Source organism: Salvia hispanica, chromosome 5 (assembly GCF_023119035.1).
Source record: "Salvia hispanica cultivar TCC Black 2014 chromosome 5, UniMelb_Shisp_WGS_1.0, whole genome shotgun sequence".
In the NCBI taxonomy this organism is placed as follows: Eukaryota; Viridiplantae; Streptophyta; class Magnoliopsida; order Lamiales; family Lamiaceae; genus Salvia; species Salvia hispanica.
In genome coordinates this window covers 28,115,902-28,128,347 of record NC_062969.1, presented here as the reverse complement: position 1 = coordinate 28,128,347, position 12,446 = coordinate 28,115,902, and the positions used below count along the sequence as shown (strand labels likewise).

At 36.8% G+C, this 12,446-nt stretch overlaps 2 protein-coding genes and 1 pseudogene across 2 annotated transcripts; 2 read left to right on the top strand and 1 right to left on the bottom strand.

Moving 5' to 3' along the window:
• Positions 1-2,862: 2,862 nt before the first annotated feature.
• On the top strand, positions 2,863-4,826 carry LOC125188416 (probable disease resistance protein At4g27220). The gene is made up of 2 exons (XM_048085242.1): positions 2,863-2,919; positions 3,141-4,826. The coding sequence occupies exon 2, from the start codon at positions 3,200-3,202 to the stop codon at positions 4,793-4,795; it is 1,596 nt and encodes a 531-aa protein (XP_047941199.1). The 5' UTR covers positions 2,863-2,919; positions 3,141-3,199; the 3' UTR covers positions 4,796-4,826.
• A 33-nt stretch (positions 4,827-4,859) lies between these two features.
• On the top strand, positions 4,860-6,077 carry LOC125189751 (probable disease resistance protein At4g27220). The gene has a single exon (XM_048086990.1). It carries the CDS (start codon positions 4,860-4,862, stop codon positions 6,075-6,077), a length of 1,218 nt encoding a protein of 405 aa, XP_047942947.1.
• Positions 6,078-6,650: 573 nt separating this feature from the next.
• Positions 6,651-11,523, bottom strand: LOC125188415 (annotated as a pseudogene).
• Between the last annotated feature and the right edge of the window lie 923 nt (positions 11,524-12,446).

The window sequence follows — 12,446 nt, the reverse complement described above, 5'->3', positions numbered from 1 at the left end:
GGATCCAAGAGTAAGAATTTCATATTAAAAGTTTTTAGCATGTGACTTCAACCAACTCTGGTCGCTAATATAATACTCATCATATTGAAACTTCAATATTTTTCTAATATTTTATTTAAATTAATATATTTTTAAAAATAGAAGTAACATTTCACTTTAAACGAGAGGGGCGAATACTTATTTGTTACAGTATATTACTATATTTTTCTATTTTGAGCGTTTTATAACAGGAGAATTATTTTATTTTTTAATAAAAAATAACATATTTTTTTCATTTTTACTTTCTTCTCTCTTGCATTCTTATCTCTAATTTTTCCTCTCTCTATTTTATTATCTTTTTATTTAATACATTGCATACATTTTTAATCTCTGCGCCGTAAAAAAGTGTCTACACTACTATGGAACAGAGGAAGTATATGTATGCTATCGTCAGACCACAAAAATATAATTGTGAGATTAGAAATATTAAAAAAATAATATATATTATTTTTAAATATATTAATTAAAAGAAATTACATTCTAAGTAGAATTATTTTTTTTTATGTAAGATGGTTGATTCTTACATTTTTCAAGTATATTTCGGCTTTTTTTTCTACTTAAACTTTATTGGTTTTGAAAAATTATGTTCTTTTTTTAGGATGAGAAGTTAACATGAATAAATTTTATTTTGATAAATATAAAATAAAATACTATGAACACTAATCTATACATATAAAAAATTCCTAAAATCACTTTACAAAAGTAGCTGCCTGAAAATATTGTAGCCGCGGCTCTTCTTCTCTAGAATTTCCAATTTGTTCTTCTCATTCAATTCATTCTTTCACCTATCTTAAAAATGGTAATCGAGAGAGGTATAGAAAGATTGGATAGTTATTCTAATGTAAAGTGTAGAAAGTATATTTTTTTATATCTGAGATGCTCATCATCATAGTATTTATAGGAATTTTGAGACTCTTCAAGTACATCAATATGTATGTTTTGTGTCTCACATATGTGACATATGTGACATGAGATAGAATCCAAAATAGATTTGAATTTTAGTATAATACATATATTTGGTATAAGACACATTTTACCCTAAATAATTGACTATCAATAATTATTGTCACTTATCAATTAATTAAATAATCATGTTATATTTCTCCAAATAGAATATATATTAATATATGTGTGTGCCGTTAGATTGCATAGTCTTTTATGGAATGAATATTTCATTCCCCTGGCTATTAAGAAAGAAAACGTGTGCACATATTATTAGTATGATTTTATTAGATTTGATTGTGATCAATTATATACTTGATGAATAAGAAAAGTATATATTAATTATTTTAAATAGCCTATTTGATGAAAAAGGCTTTTAGGGTTTGATAATTAGGATTTGTCCTCTCTCTGCCTATATTTAAGTGTGGGTATCCCATTAAATCACAAACATTACAGAGAACACATAAACGAGGGAAAGAGAGAGAAACAAATCATTGGAGTTGGAGCTACGCTACTGTGCCAAAGAAAGTCCGAGGAAGTTCTCTCTGTGTTCCCCAATTGCTTCCGCTATGGATCTCCAAGGTATATTTCAATCCTATTATGTTTATGGTTTTACGTGAAATACATGATGTTCGAAGATCTTGCTTTATCTAACACAATAAATGAGGATTGGAACTCTACAATCATGAATACTCCATGTTCTAGGAACTCCAGCACAATAAGTATCGACGGTCATTTTATGGTTTGTCTTTTCAACAAAATTCTAATGAGGATTGGAATTCTACAATAATAAATATGTTCTAGGAACTCCAACACAATAAGTATGAGCGGCCATTTTATGATTTGTCTTTTCAACAACCTAATTCTCCTTTTGTTTCCATTTCTTTATCTATTATGTCAGTTTATTTTTCTCCACTCATTCGTTTTTCTTCAATAGAAGCATCGTGGTAAGGTTAAGGCGGTGTTGCAGTGGTATCGGAAGGCAGATTAATATAGATTCCGACGATATTCATGGACTCACGGTGGGATGATCGGCTGACCTGGGTCCATCGTTGGCTATCACAAATTCACAATTATGTGAGGAGGATGGACCTGAACAAATCCATGTTGTACATGCCCTTATCAATCAAAAGGGAGCATCACATCTCGATTCACATTGGATGTGACAGAATGCGAGCTTCGAGTCCACAAGGTGTAAAAACGAGTTAAACGGAAAGCTATCGATTACCAAGGTTGTTGAGTCGAACCACTCATGCCAACATGCTCAAGCAACCTGAAAATCGCGAGGTGAGATGAGAAGTTTTAAAAAATGATCTAGTAGTTCTCATCTAAAAATTGGTTTCCAATAAAAAAAATATAATCATGATAGAATCAGGATTTTCGACCACGAGTTTCACGTCACTGTATTTACCCTAAATCCACAACTTGTAATGGAGTTGACTTGCTTAAGTTATTTTGATAGGTTGAAGCGATCAAAATAGTCTATAGACGCATATTAATTGAATTAATAAACCAAGAAGTGTGAAATAGTTGTTGGCACTGACTTGGACACCTTGTGATATTATTGTAGTGATAAGTCAAAGTAGAGAGCTTTGATTAAATAAAACCCATCAATAATTACAAGAGGTTGGGGCAGAAGTACGAATAAGCTTGAAAATTTTAGTGTTTTACTAATGTTCCACTTGGTTTAAGGGATAATTTCCAAGAAAGTTTGTTGGTTAGTTAATAGACCCACATTGAATATCAAACATTTCTTTTCTTCCATCAATTTTCATTTACGCGCTCTTTGACATAAACATTTGGGGTGATGGAGATAATCCCATTTCCTTATTATCAATTCAGTGTTTAGCATTCCACACAATTCTCTGTTATTCATTCGGCTAATCATAATTACATCTACAACTCTACTAACTCTCAGCTTAGCCTTCCACTTATCAGGTATAATTTCTCATACTCTGCTATTTTTCTTTTGCAGTGTTTTTTCAAATTTTAACGCAAGGGTTCGAGAATGGAAATTTTTAATTTTTTTACATATAAAGTGCTCAGCATTTGAGTCCTATCTATGACCGGACTTCCAATTCAATCTTCTTTAAAGAAAAGAGCTTCAATGTTGAGAATGCTGCTGTAATTCTTTTGATATATTGTAATGTTGTACTCAGGAATTATATCTGTTGTGTTTGGATTTCTACATTTGATTGGAAATAGCATATTGGTCAGTATGTTTGAGCTGATTCTCAGAATGCTGGGGGAGTTCTTTTTGCCAAAGGCAGTGGAGCAATTGGCAGATAATGCACTGAACAATGCCAAGAATATAAACGATTTTGGGCTCATTTTGAAAACTCTGCACAAAATGTTGAAATCATTGAATGCTAGAGCATCTGATGTAGAGGAGGAGATTAAAAATGCAGAGGTCTCTGGTAGAAAAAAAAGGAAACGAGAAGTTGAGGAATGGTTAGGAGATGTCAAATGTTTTGAAAATGAAGTTGATGAGTTGGGGAGTCAAATAGAATCACCAGGACTTATTATGAGGTTGATGAATGGTGGACAAGCAGCAAAACTGATTGATGAAATTGATAAACTTGTTGAGCAAAGTCGGAATTTTGGGGAACTTGTACTTGATGTTTGTGGAACTAGGGGAGAGTCATTTTTGGCAAATGCTTTGGTTGGCAAAGCATTCAGTGAAAATTTGGAAGCAATTTTGAAACTTTTGGAGAGTAGACAAGTGTGGAGCATTGGTGTTTATGGTATGGGTGGTGTGGGCAAAACAACACTGGCAAAGCACATTCACAATCGACTCCTGCAACTATCTCAAGGGCGTGTGATTTGGGTTACAGTCTCTCGAGAATTTACTATCAAGAGCTTACAAGACAAGATAGCTCGTTTTTTAGGTTTAGACCTTTTGGATGAGGATAATGAAGACATAAGAGCAGCAAGACTGCATAGAGTTTTATCGCAGATGAGGAATTCAGTACTAATATTAGATGATGTCTGGGAAAATATTGATCTGCTAAAGCTGGGATGTCACGTATCTATGGAGTGCTGTAGGCTGATTATAACAACTCGCTCCTTAGAAGTGTGTCATCAAATCCGTTGTCACAAAGTACTTCTGGTGGAAAAACTGCCACAGGAGGAGGCATGGAGATTATTCAATCAAACACTTGGAAATGAGATCAAACTCACTTCTCAAGTAGAAGAAATTGCCAAATCTGTGGCAAAATTATGTGGTGGTTTGCCACTAGGAATCATTACAATGGCTGGAGGCATGAGGGGTAAGACGACAATTCATGCGTGGAAAAATGCTTTTGTAGAACTAAGGGATCGTGTCTCAGGGAAAGATGGCATGGGAGAGGATGATGTTTTCAGAATATTGAAATATAGTTTTGACCAGTTGCAAAAAAATTATCAGAGTAACGAGTTCAATACGCTTCAACGTTGTTTCTTGTATTGCTTGTTATATCCCGAAGACTACCAAATACACAGGGAAGATTTGGTTAGGAAGTTCATCTCAGAGGGGTTAGTGGATCAAAGAAAGAGTAGGAGAGCAAAAATTAACCAAGGCCACTGCATACTTGATAGATTAGTGAATGTGTGCTTATTGGAAAGTTGTGTTGGTTATGAATGTGTGAAGATGCACGATCTTGTAAGAGTTATGGCATTGAAGATTGTTGAGGGGGTATATATGGTAAGAGCAGGTGAAAAGTCTTTGATGGAAATCCCCGAACGAAGAAGAGTGGACAAAGGGTCTGGAGAAGGTGTCCTTAATGAAGAGCGGGATAAGGAGGATTGGAGATGGAATCTCTTTCGATTGTCCTAACCTCTCAACATTGCTTTTATGGGGGAATAGATTGGAGTTTATTGCGGATTCATTCTTTTCTAAAATGAAGGCGCTACACATTCTTGATTTGTGTGGATGTGAGATAAGGATGATACCAAACTCAATATGTGACATGAAAAGCCTCAAGGCCCTCATCCTTGAGAACTGTCACAGGCTTGAATATGTGCCATACCTGGGGAACCTGCAAGAACTAAAGGAGTTGAATCTATCAAAAACAGCCATAAGGGAAGTTCCTCGAGGAGTTGAGGAATTGCTCAATCTCAGATTCCTCTCAATGGATGCACCACAATTGAAGATTCTTCCAAGGAGATTGTTACTCAAACTTGTGCATCTTCAACACGTGTATTTTCCACTTGATATGCAAGTACCAGTGGAAGAAATTGAGAATCTGAAACAGTTGGAAGAGTTTGGTGGAGGAGTGAAAAATGTGGATGATTTTAATCATTTCGTTGCAACTCGGGTGTGTGATACCTTCTACTCAGCCGGAGTAGGATTACTCGATACTTGTCATTACAGGTTAATGCGAGATCTTGATTGTTGCAAAAATGAGTTTTTCTTGTTTGGATGGAACTTTAAAGCAGGGAAAATATTAGGCCAGCATATTGTATACCTAACAATTATGAAATGTAAAGGTCTGAGTGTCTGCTTTGTGGATGATTTGTCACAACTGAATAATCCCACATCCCTCGTGAGATTGCAAGTTGAAAGCTGTGGAAATGTAGAGTACATTTCAAGGAGTGGGGAAGAATTACTTTCTACACTAGAAGAACTATTTCTGGAGGATTTGAATAATTTGAAGGGTTTGGTACTGATTTGGGAAATAGGAGCTGCACCTACACAACCTGCTCTATTTTCCTTTCTTAGATTGCTAAAAATTGGAAAATGTAACAAGATGAGAAAAGTGGGGTTGCCAGGGTTGGGAGTTCCCAACCTTGAAGAAATAACAATTTTCAGGTGTGGTGAAATAGAAGAGATATTCGAAGATGAAGGAGGAGGTCCCCTCAGCCTCCCCAAATTAAAGCAGTTGAATTTATATGAGCTACCAAAACTGAAGAGTGTTTGCAAGGAAACAATGATTTGCAAGTCCATGGAAATCATGGAGATTTTCAAGTGCCCAAGAATAAGAAAGAAGCTGCCTGTGGAGGTTCTTCCACCCATAAAGATATTTGTTGAGAGAGAATGGTGGCAGTCATTGGAGTGGAACAACTCCCACCTCCCTCAACTCCTGCATCCCTTCCTTCATTTCCAACGTTGGACTTAGAGTATGAAATATAAATCATGTAAGACCATGGATACGTTGCAGGTTTCACTAATCTTTTCTAATACTTTTTCATGTATCAGAAAGAGGGTAGTGTTGGTCTACAAGAGGTTTCTAGGTTGTCTTTGTTTTCTCGTTAAAATCTGCGGTGCAGGAGAGTGAGACCAAGGTGGAACGCCTACCTCTTGAAACGATGAATAGTAATCAACTCTTTGTTGATCATGCTCTTCCTCTTCCTCTGTGGCAACGATCATGATCCAGACTTAAGTGCACTGCAAGCTAGGATCAATTGGAAAGCAAAGATGAAGAAGCTCATGAAGGAAGCAGTCTGCCTTGTTTGTGCAGTGAAGACTCCCTTGAACTCCCTTGAAGTGGTGGAGGGCTTTCTTGAATACTCCCTTGAACTCTTCCTATTTTATCATTTAACATTTTCCATTCCATTTTTTGCCTGCGCTCTCTAAGCAGCATGCATGATTATTTTCTCATTAAGTATTAAATGAATTGTTAGCTGAGATGTGAATTGGTTGATTTGGTTTACTAATTCCTTTGCTCGAATAGAGAGTGAGAGAGAGAGAATATAATAATAGAATTGCATAAAATATATTGTAGAAATGTGAAGCAATGAATGATTGCTTCTATCCTATCAAATATCAATCTACATGGAAACATAGAAATCGCCAAATCCTTGAAGCCAAGAGAGGTTCTGGACTAGTAGTGATGAAGGCGCGCGCGGACTCACTTTTGTCGTCTCGACGCATATTCCATTTCCATGCATAAAATAAAGTGAAGTAACCTATATACATACATATGATGATCTCCATAATCTTCAGAAGGCTGTGTTGTATGTATGTACAATCTTCCTCTTCTAAAGCACTAGCTTTTTCAACTGCAGACCACCTCCACCGACAGCTTTTTCATGACACTCGCACATGGGTCACCACCAAATATTTCCGGTGTCACGGGCACTGTGCAAGATGTTTGGCCGATGCAGTACTGCAAATCCCAGTTAAGGTTAGGGGAGGTCCAGCAAGATGGAGTAGAGGTAAGATGTGAAGCGTACCTTCTCAAAAACGTCGTATGAGTGGAATGCATGGCAGCTTCCCTGTCGGAAGTTTCCACAGGAGCCCTGAGGTGTGCCGAAGCTAGCAAATTTGATGGATGAGATCTTTTGTCCCGCATCACATGAGAGGTGGGCTTTAGGCCTCAGTGGTTTGTCCACTTTTCCTGATGCTTGTAGCTGATAGTTCACTAGCGTTGGCTGCCACTCGTATATATCCGAGCATACGCTTGCTACTTCTCGTTTTGTTAGAGTGATGCCACTTGGATTCCCTCCCCATTCCTCAAAGACAACAAGAAGATTTCCCGTTGGGCGGAGCCATGAGCGAGGAACGTGGTACCTGGAATCGATGAACAAATGTTTTGGTTCGAAAAACGAACATACAAACACAATGTTGCAATCATCCATAGATTTTGAAATTACCATCTTTGAGAAGCTTCGCCGCAGTTTCTTAGGCATTTCTTCTCACTGAACCAACCAGCATAGTTGCACTCGCCACAGTTGCCGGATGCTTTGTACTGGTTCCAGTAGCGCCCGATGCTTTCACCATTGATCCACACCTGACCTTTACTCATTGTGTCCATATCTAAAGCCAACGGCTCGTTCCCTCCCGGAGCATTGAAAGTTGTCTGTCAACAACAAACCATGCTTAAATGAACCTACCTTACATCAACCTGACCAAATCACCAACGTGTCCTAAGCAAAATCTAACTCACCTTGTACCACGTCAATGGCTGCCTTTGCGCGACATAGGAGCCTTCAACCCACTCAACATTCGAGATCCCATTGAGCGAATTAAGACTTAGAGACTCACCCTTCAGACCAACCTGTCAGAATCCACATCATGAATGAGAAGAAAAGATACATAACTAATTGATTGAAGTGGGAGCTAGCATTGAAAATTATCATAATCTTACCTTGTAAGTCCATTTCTGCCTTGTTAAGTCTCTTGTCCCTTCACTAAGGCCACTTAGTGAAATAGGGCCTACGACACCAGCATTCCACGTCTCAAAATGAGGCCCCACGTTCTGAAAAAAATATTGTTGACGGTAAGAACAGGCCACTTGCCACCTCTTAGTAATCCTTCATGAGAGTCGATCCTCACACTGGATATTAGCATCAAAAGAGAAAAGTTAAGCATGACAAGAATATAACTTCATTTCAACAAGATATCTCCTTGCATCGTTGACCCTTGAAATGACCATGATCACTCAAAGTTATACGTGCACTTACTCTGTAGTATACCACAGATAATCCGATTTATCCCAGGTTGTATTTATCTGCTCCCTTAATCCAACTTGTGTAAAGGAACTTCCATCATATGATGATGCTGTATCTTCAATGTATGACTGCCAATTGAATCCTCTACTGATAGGGGTCATCTTCATTTGTGCACTTTGAGCACCAATCTTCACATGGAAAATTCAAAACGGTATGATTGTAAAAACATCGTTAAAGCATAAAAAAAAAACACGAAAAGGCATGCTAAATGATCTCTTTTCCTTACCCTTGCTGTGTTGTAAACAGTGTTTTTGCAGTCGGGAAGGATGCTGATGGACCAAGGAGGTAAGTTGTAATGCCTATTCCAGAGGGAGACTGTTGCAACTGAATGCTGGTCGTAGTTTGCAATAAAAGCTGCACAAGCTCCATTTTTCGACCTGAAAACATGAGCCTGCATGGGAATAATGGATGCTTAAGTCAGAATATATCATCATTCTAACACAAGATTCCAGTCGATGAAAAGAAATTCAAACCTCTTGGTTGTGTCCGAGTGACATAACAGTCGGATCTCCTGAAATCAGAGCCGGCTCACAGAGTTTAATTGCTCTGTGCAAATCTCTTAGATGACCCCATTTCGGCTGCCTCAGTAGCCCTACACAAAAATGGTATATAATATTAGCTTCGCGCATCACTTTTGGAAAGACGATAATCCTTACACATACATGTAAAATGAAGCACACGTGTTTAAATGATAGTGACAAGAAAATTCATGGATTAATCCAAACTCTCAATAAATAAAATCCAGTTGGCAGGGGCTTTTGGAGGTCAGGTCATGTAGATACACCCAGCTACCTTGAGGGAAACGAATATTGGCTGTATACATGTCCTAATCAACTTTTAGCCACAAGTTTCACAGAAGACTTTCATGCCTTAGTTGGTTAGTTATGTTACTGTCATCACCAATGAAAACCAACAAACGGAAAACCAAAAAACCAAAGCTTGCGATGGGACTGTATTAAACTATCATATTATTGTATCTATCGAAGCTTTGAGTTAAGAAAAATCGCCGTGGCAGGGTGCTACATGAACTGACATCATATACCAAAAAAGTCATTGTTTGAACTTTGAAGAAAGATGTACTAAAAACAAATAGATGGAAGTGGGAGTCAGATTTCGTATGCATACCGTACTCATCAAGAGGTGCGTCATAGTCATAACTCGTGGCAATAAATGGACCACCGGCTGTCCTGCCAAAGTTCGTCCCTCCATGATACTGAAGAAAATCGAATATTGTCAGATATATTTAGCTATATCCATCATTTATTGCAATTAACTAGCAAATTCCTTCTGTAGTCTACTTACCATATAATAGTTAATGAGGGAGCCTCCCTTCTGTATAAATCTTGCAACAGAGAACGCCAAATCTTCAGCCGGTCGGTATGGAACTGCACCACCAAATTCAGTAAACCTGTAAGAAAAAATGTCACCGAACATTATTTCAAGTGATCACAAAATAATGATTGTTTGAGCATAATGAAATTAGAGGGAAAACTTACCAGCCAGTCCAGGCTTCAGTCCATATCTTGGGCTTATAGGCCTTATTTGGAGAGAAGTAATCGCAGTAGAAGCCGTTACACGTATTGATCTGCAAGACAGAAGATTACATCAAACACGGATTCAAGTACAGTAGAACAAACACGCGTAATAGTTTATTCATATGCTACAATGAGTTGTCAGTGACTAATGAAGGGAACATTACATGCAAAGCATTAGAAACCAGATTCAAATGAAGGTCAAAATGCTTACAACAGGATCGGGGGCATCGTCTTGCTTGCACATGATCCATGGAACACCCGTGCCAAGACCCACCGCCATTTTGGCTGCCCACTGCGTGTAAGCACGGCCAGGTGCACCAAGCTCGTACTCCATTGGTCCGTACTCGTTCTCAATCTACCAAAACACATAAAAATCAAACCTTTTTAGTATTGTAAATAAATGGATGCATAAAACACAGAAAATTGAAAAGTAGAAAACAGAGTGGTTAGACAACCTGTGACAGTATAATCGGACCGCCTTGAGTTTGATACAACCTCTCACCCTTCATCATGTCAACAATCTTGGTAGTGAATTTTTGCATTGCAGCCTTTGAAGACACCATAAATGGGAACACAAATTAGACATGGATAATCTCAAATAATTTAATGACTTCATTATAACACAAGATTTATATGCATACCTTAAAAGGCTCATTGTCAGTTCTGAAACTAATGCCTTTGACATACTTAAGCCAAACTGGAAAACCCCTGAAGAAATATAAATATATTCAAGTATGTTGCTCAGAAAAGAATAAAAAAATCTGTGAAATTGCAATTGCATAATTACCCAAAGTTCCATTCAGCACAAGCATAGGGGCCAATTCTGAGATTAACATAAAGGCCTGCTTGTTGCACCAGCTTAATAAACTTCACCAAATCATATCTTCCCCCAAAATAATACTATAAAGAGAAAAACAAATATTATTGAATGACTGGAAACAAAACTCTACAAATGCTTTCCCAAAAAGATGCAAAGACAAAACTGACCTTTCCTGGCTCAGGCTCATGCCCATTCCAGAAAACATAAGTCTCAATTACATCCAAGCCACCTTCTTTAGCATTCCGAATAAGATCTGGCCACATCTACACATCACAATACAACAGGTTGAAGAACAATCTTAGAATGTGTGTGTGTGTGTGAGAGAGAGAGAGAGAGAGGAATTAAAAAAATACTATACCTCAGGTGTGCTCCTAGGATAGTGAATGGAGCCAGAAATGAGAATCTTTCTCTGCCCATTAATGGAAATGGCCTTGTGATCATAAGACACAGAAGCTTTGCCACAAGAAATCCATGAGCTTAGCAAAATCGATACACCAAATAAAAATGCAATCTTTAAACTCATAATGCCAACACCCCTCTTCACAAATCTGCAACTTTACAAAGAAATGTCCACTTTTTTCTTCCCTTTGGACGAAAAAGGGGACATAAGAAAAGATTAAAATCTATAAGAACACACAACCAAGATATATATGGCAGTTATATTCTTTGTTTTTTTTGTTGGCTAGCTTCCCTCTCTAGTTGAAGGCATAAATTGAGTTTTGAATGTAGTTGTGTTGGGCAGTAGAATGCATATGGGATTTTCAAAATTGAAACTTCTGCCTCTGCTTTTAAAGACGGAAAAATCGTAACTTTGAAATTGGAGGGACCCTCCTCTTTTGCAACAAATTTTATTAATTTTTTATTGCGAACCTTTTTCCATTAAATTTTAATGTCATTCGGATCAAAATTTTCAATTATTTTGTTGGTTAAATTAGCTAACAAAGTTTGTTCAAATTCTTATCGATTCTATAATTTTTAGAAATGTAAAATACTCCATATCTCTAAGTTTAAAATGTTATCGGACAAGCCATTTTGCCTTCTAACCGTTTTTTTACGTCGATATTCTGATTAACATAATATCGTTTTTTTCTTCTTTATTCCCTTTATTTTTAGAGCAATGGTGCTTCAACGCGTATCACGAAGTTATCATTTTTATTGATAATTTGTATTCTCTCCATTCTCCTACGTTATTTCTCATTTAACAGATTTCTTAATCTATATGTTTAAAAGAAATATCTCAACTTAATTGGGACGAAGAGAGTATAACTAAAACATAGTTTAGCTACTAGTTCTTTCTACGTTAAATCTTAATTGAAAACAAAATATTTTCAAATTATCAATTACAATTTGATAGAAATGTGTGGGAGTCTAAATCTCAATTATCTAGAGATAGCATATTTTCATTTTATTTTCCTAGTTAAAATATGTTAAAACATTTTCATGTAACTCAAATTTCATGTGTGGGACTGGGAGTACATTTTTAGAGTCATAAATAAACATTTTCTCCTTAGATTTGATATTATTTGGATAACTCAAATTAGGTACAAAAAAATGTTCCTGTAACTTTAGTGATAATCGTTGCTATGAATAATGTTGAGTGGGATTGGGCCATGTAATGGTAATTGTCTTTTTGTTACTCCTCTAATTAGTTAATTATCTCTGGTATGGAGAGAATATTG

Coding starts and splice junctions, on each gene's coding strand:
- LOC125188416 (XM_048085242.1), top strand. CDS start 3,200: ATGTTTGAGCTGATTCTCAGAATGCTGGGGGAGTTCTTTTTGCCAAAG.
- LOC125189751 (XM_048086990.1), top strand. CDS start 4,860: ATGAAGGCGCTACACATTCTTGATTTGTGTGGATGTGAGATAAGGATG.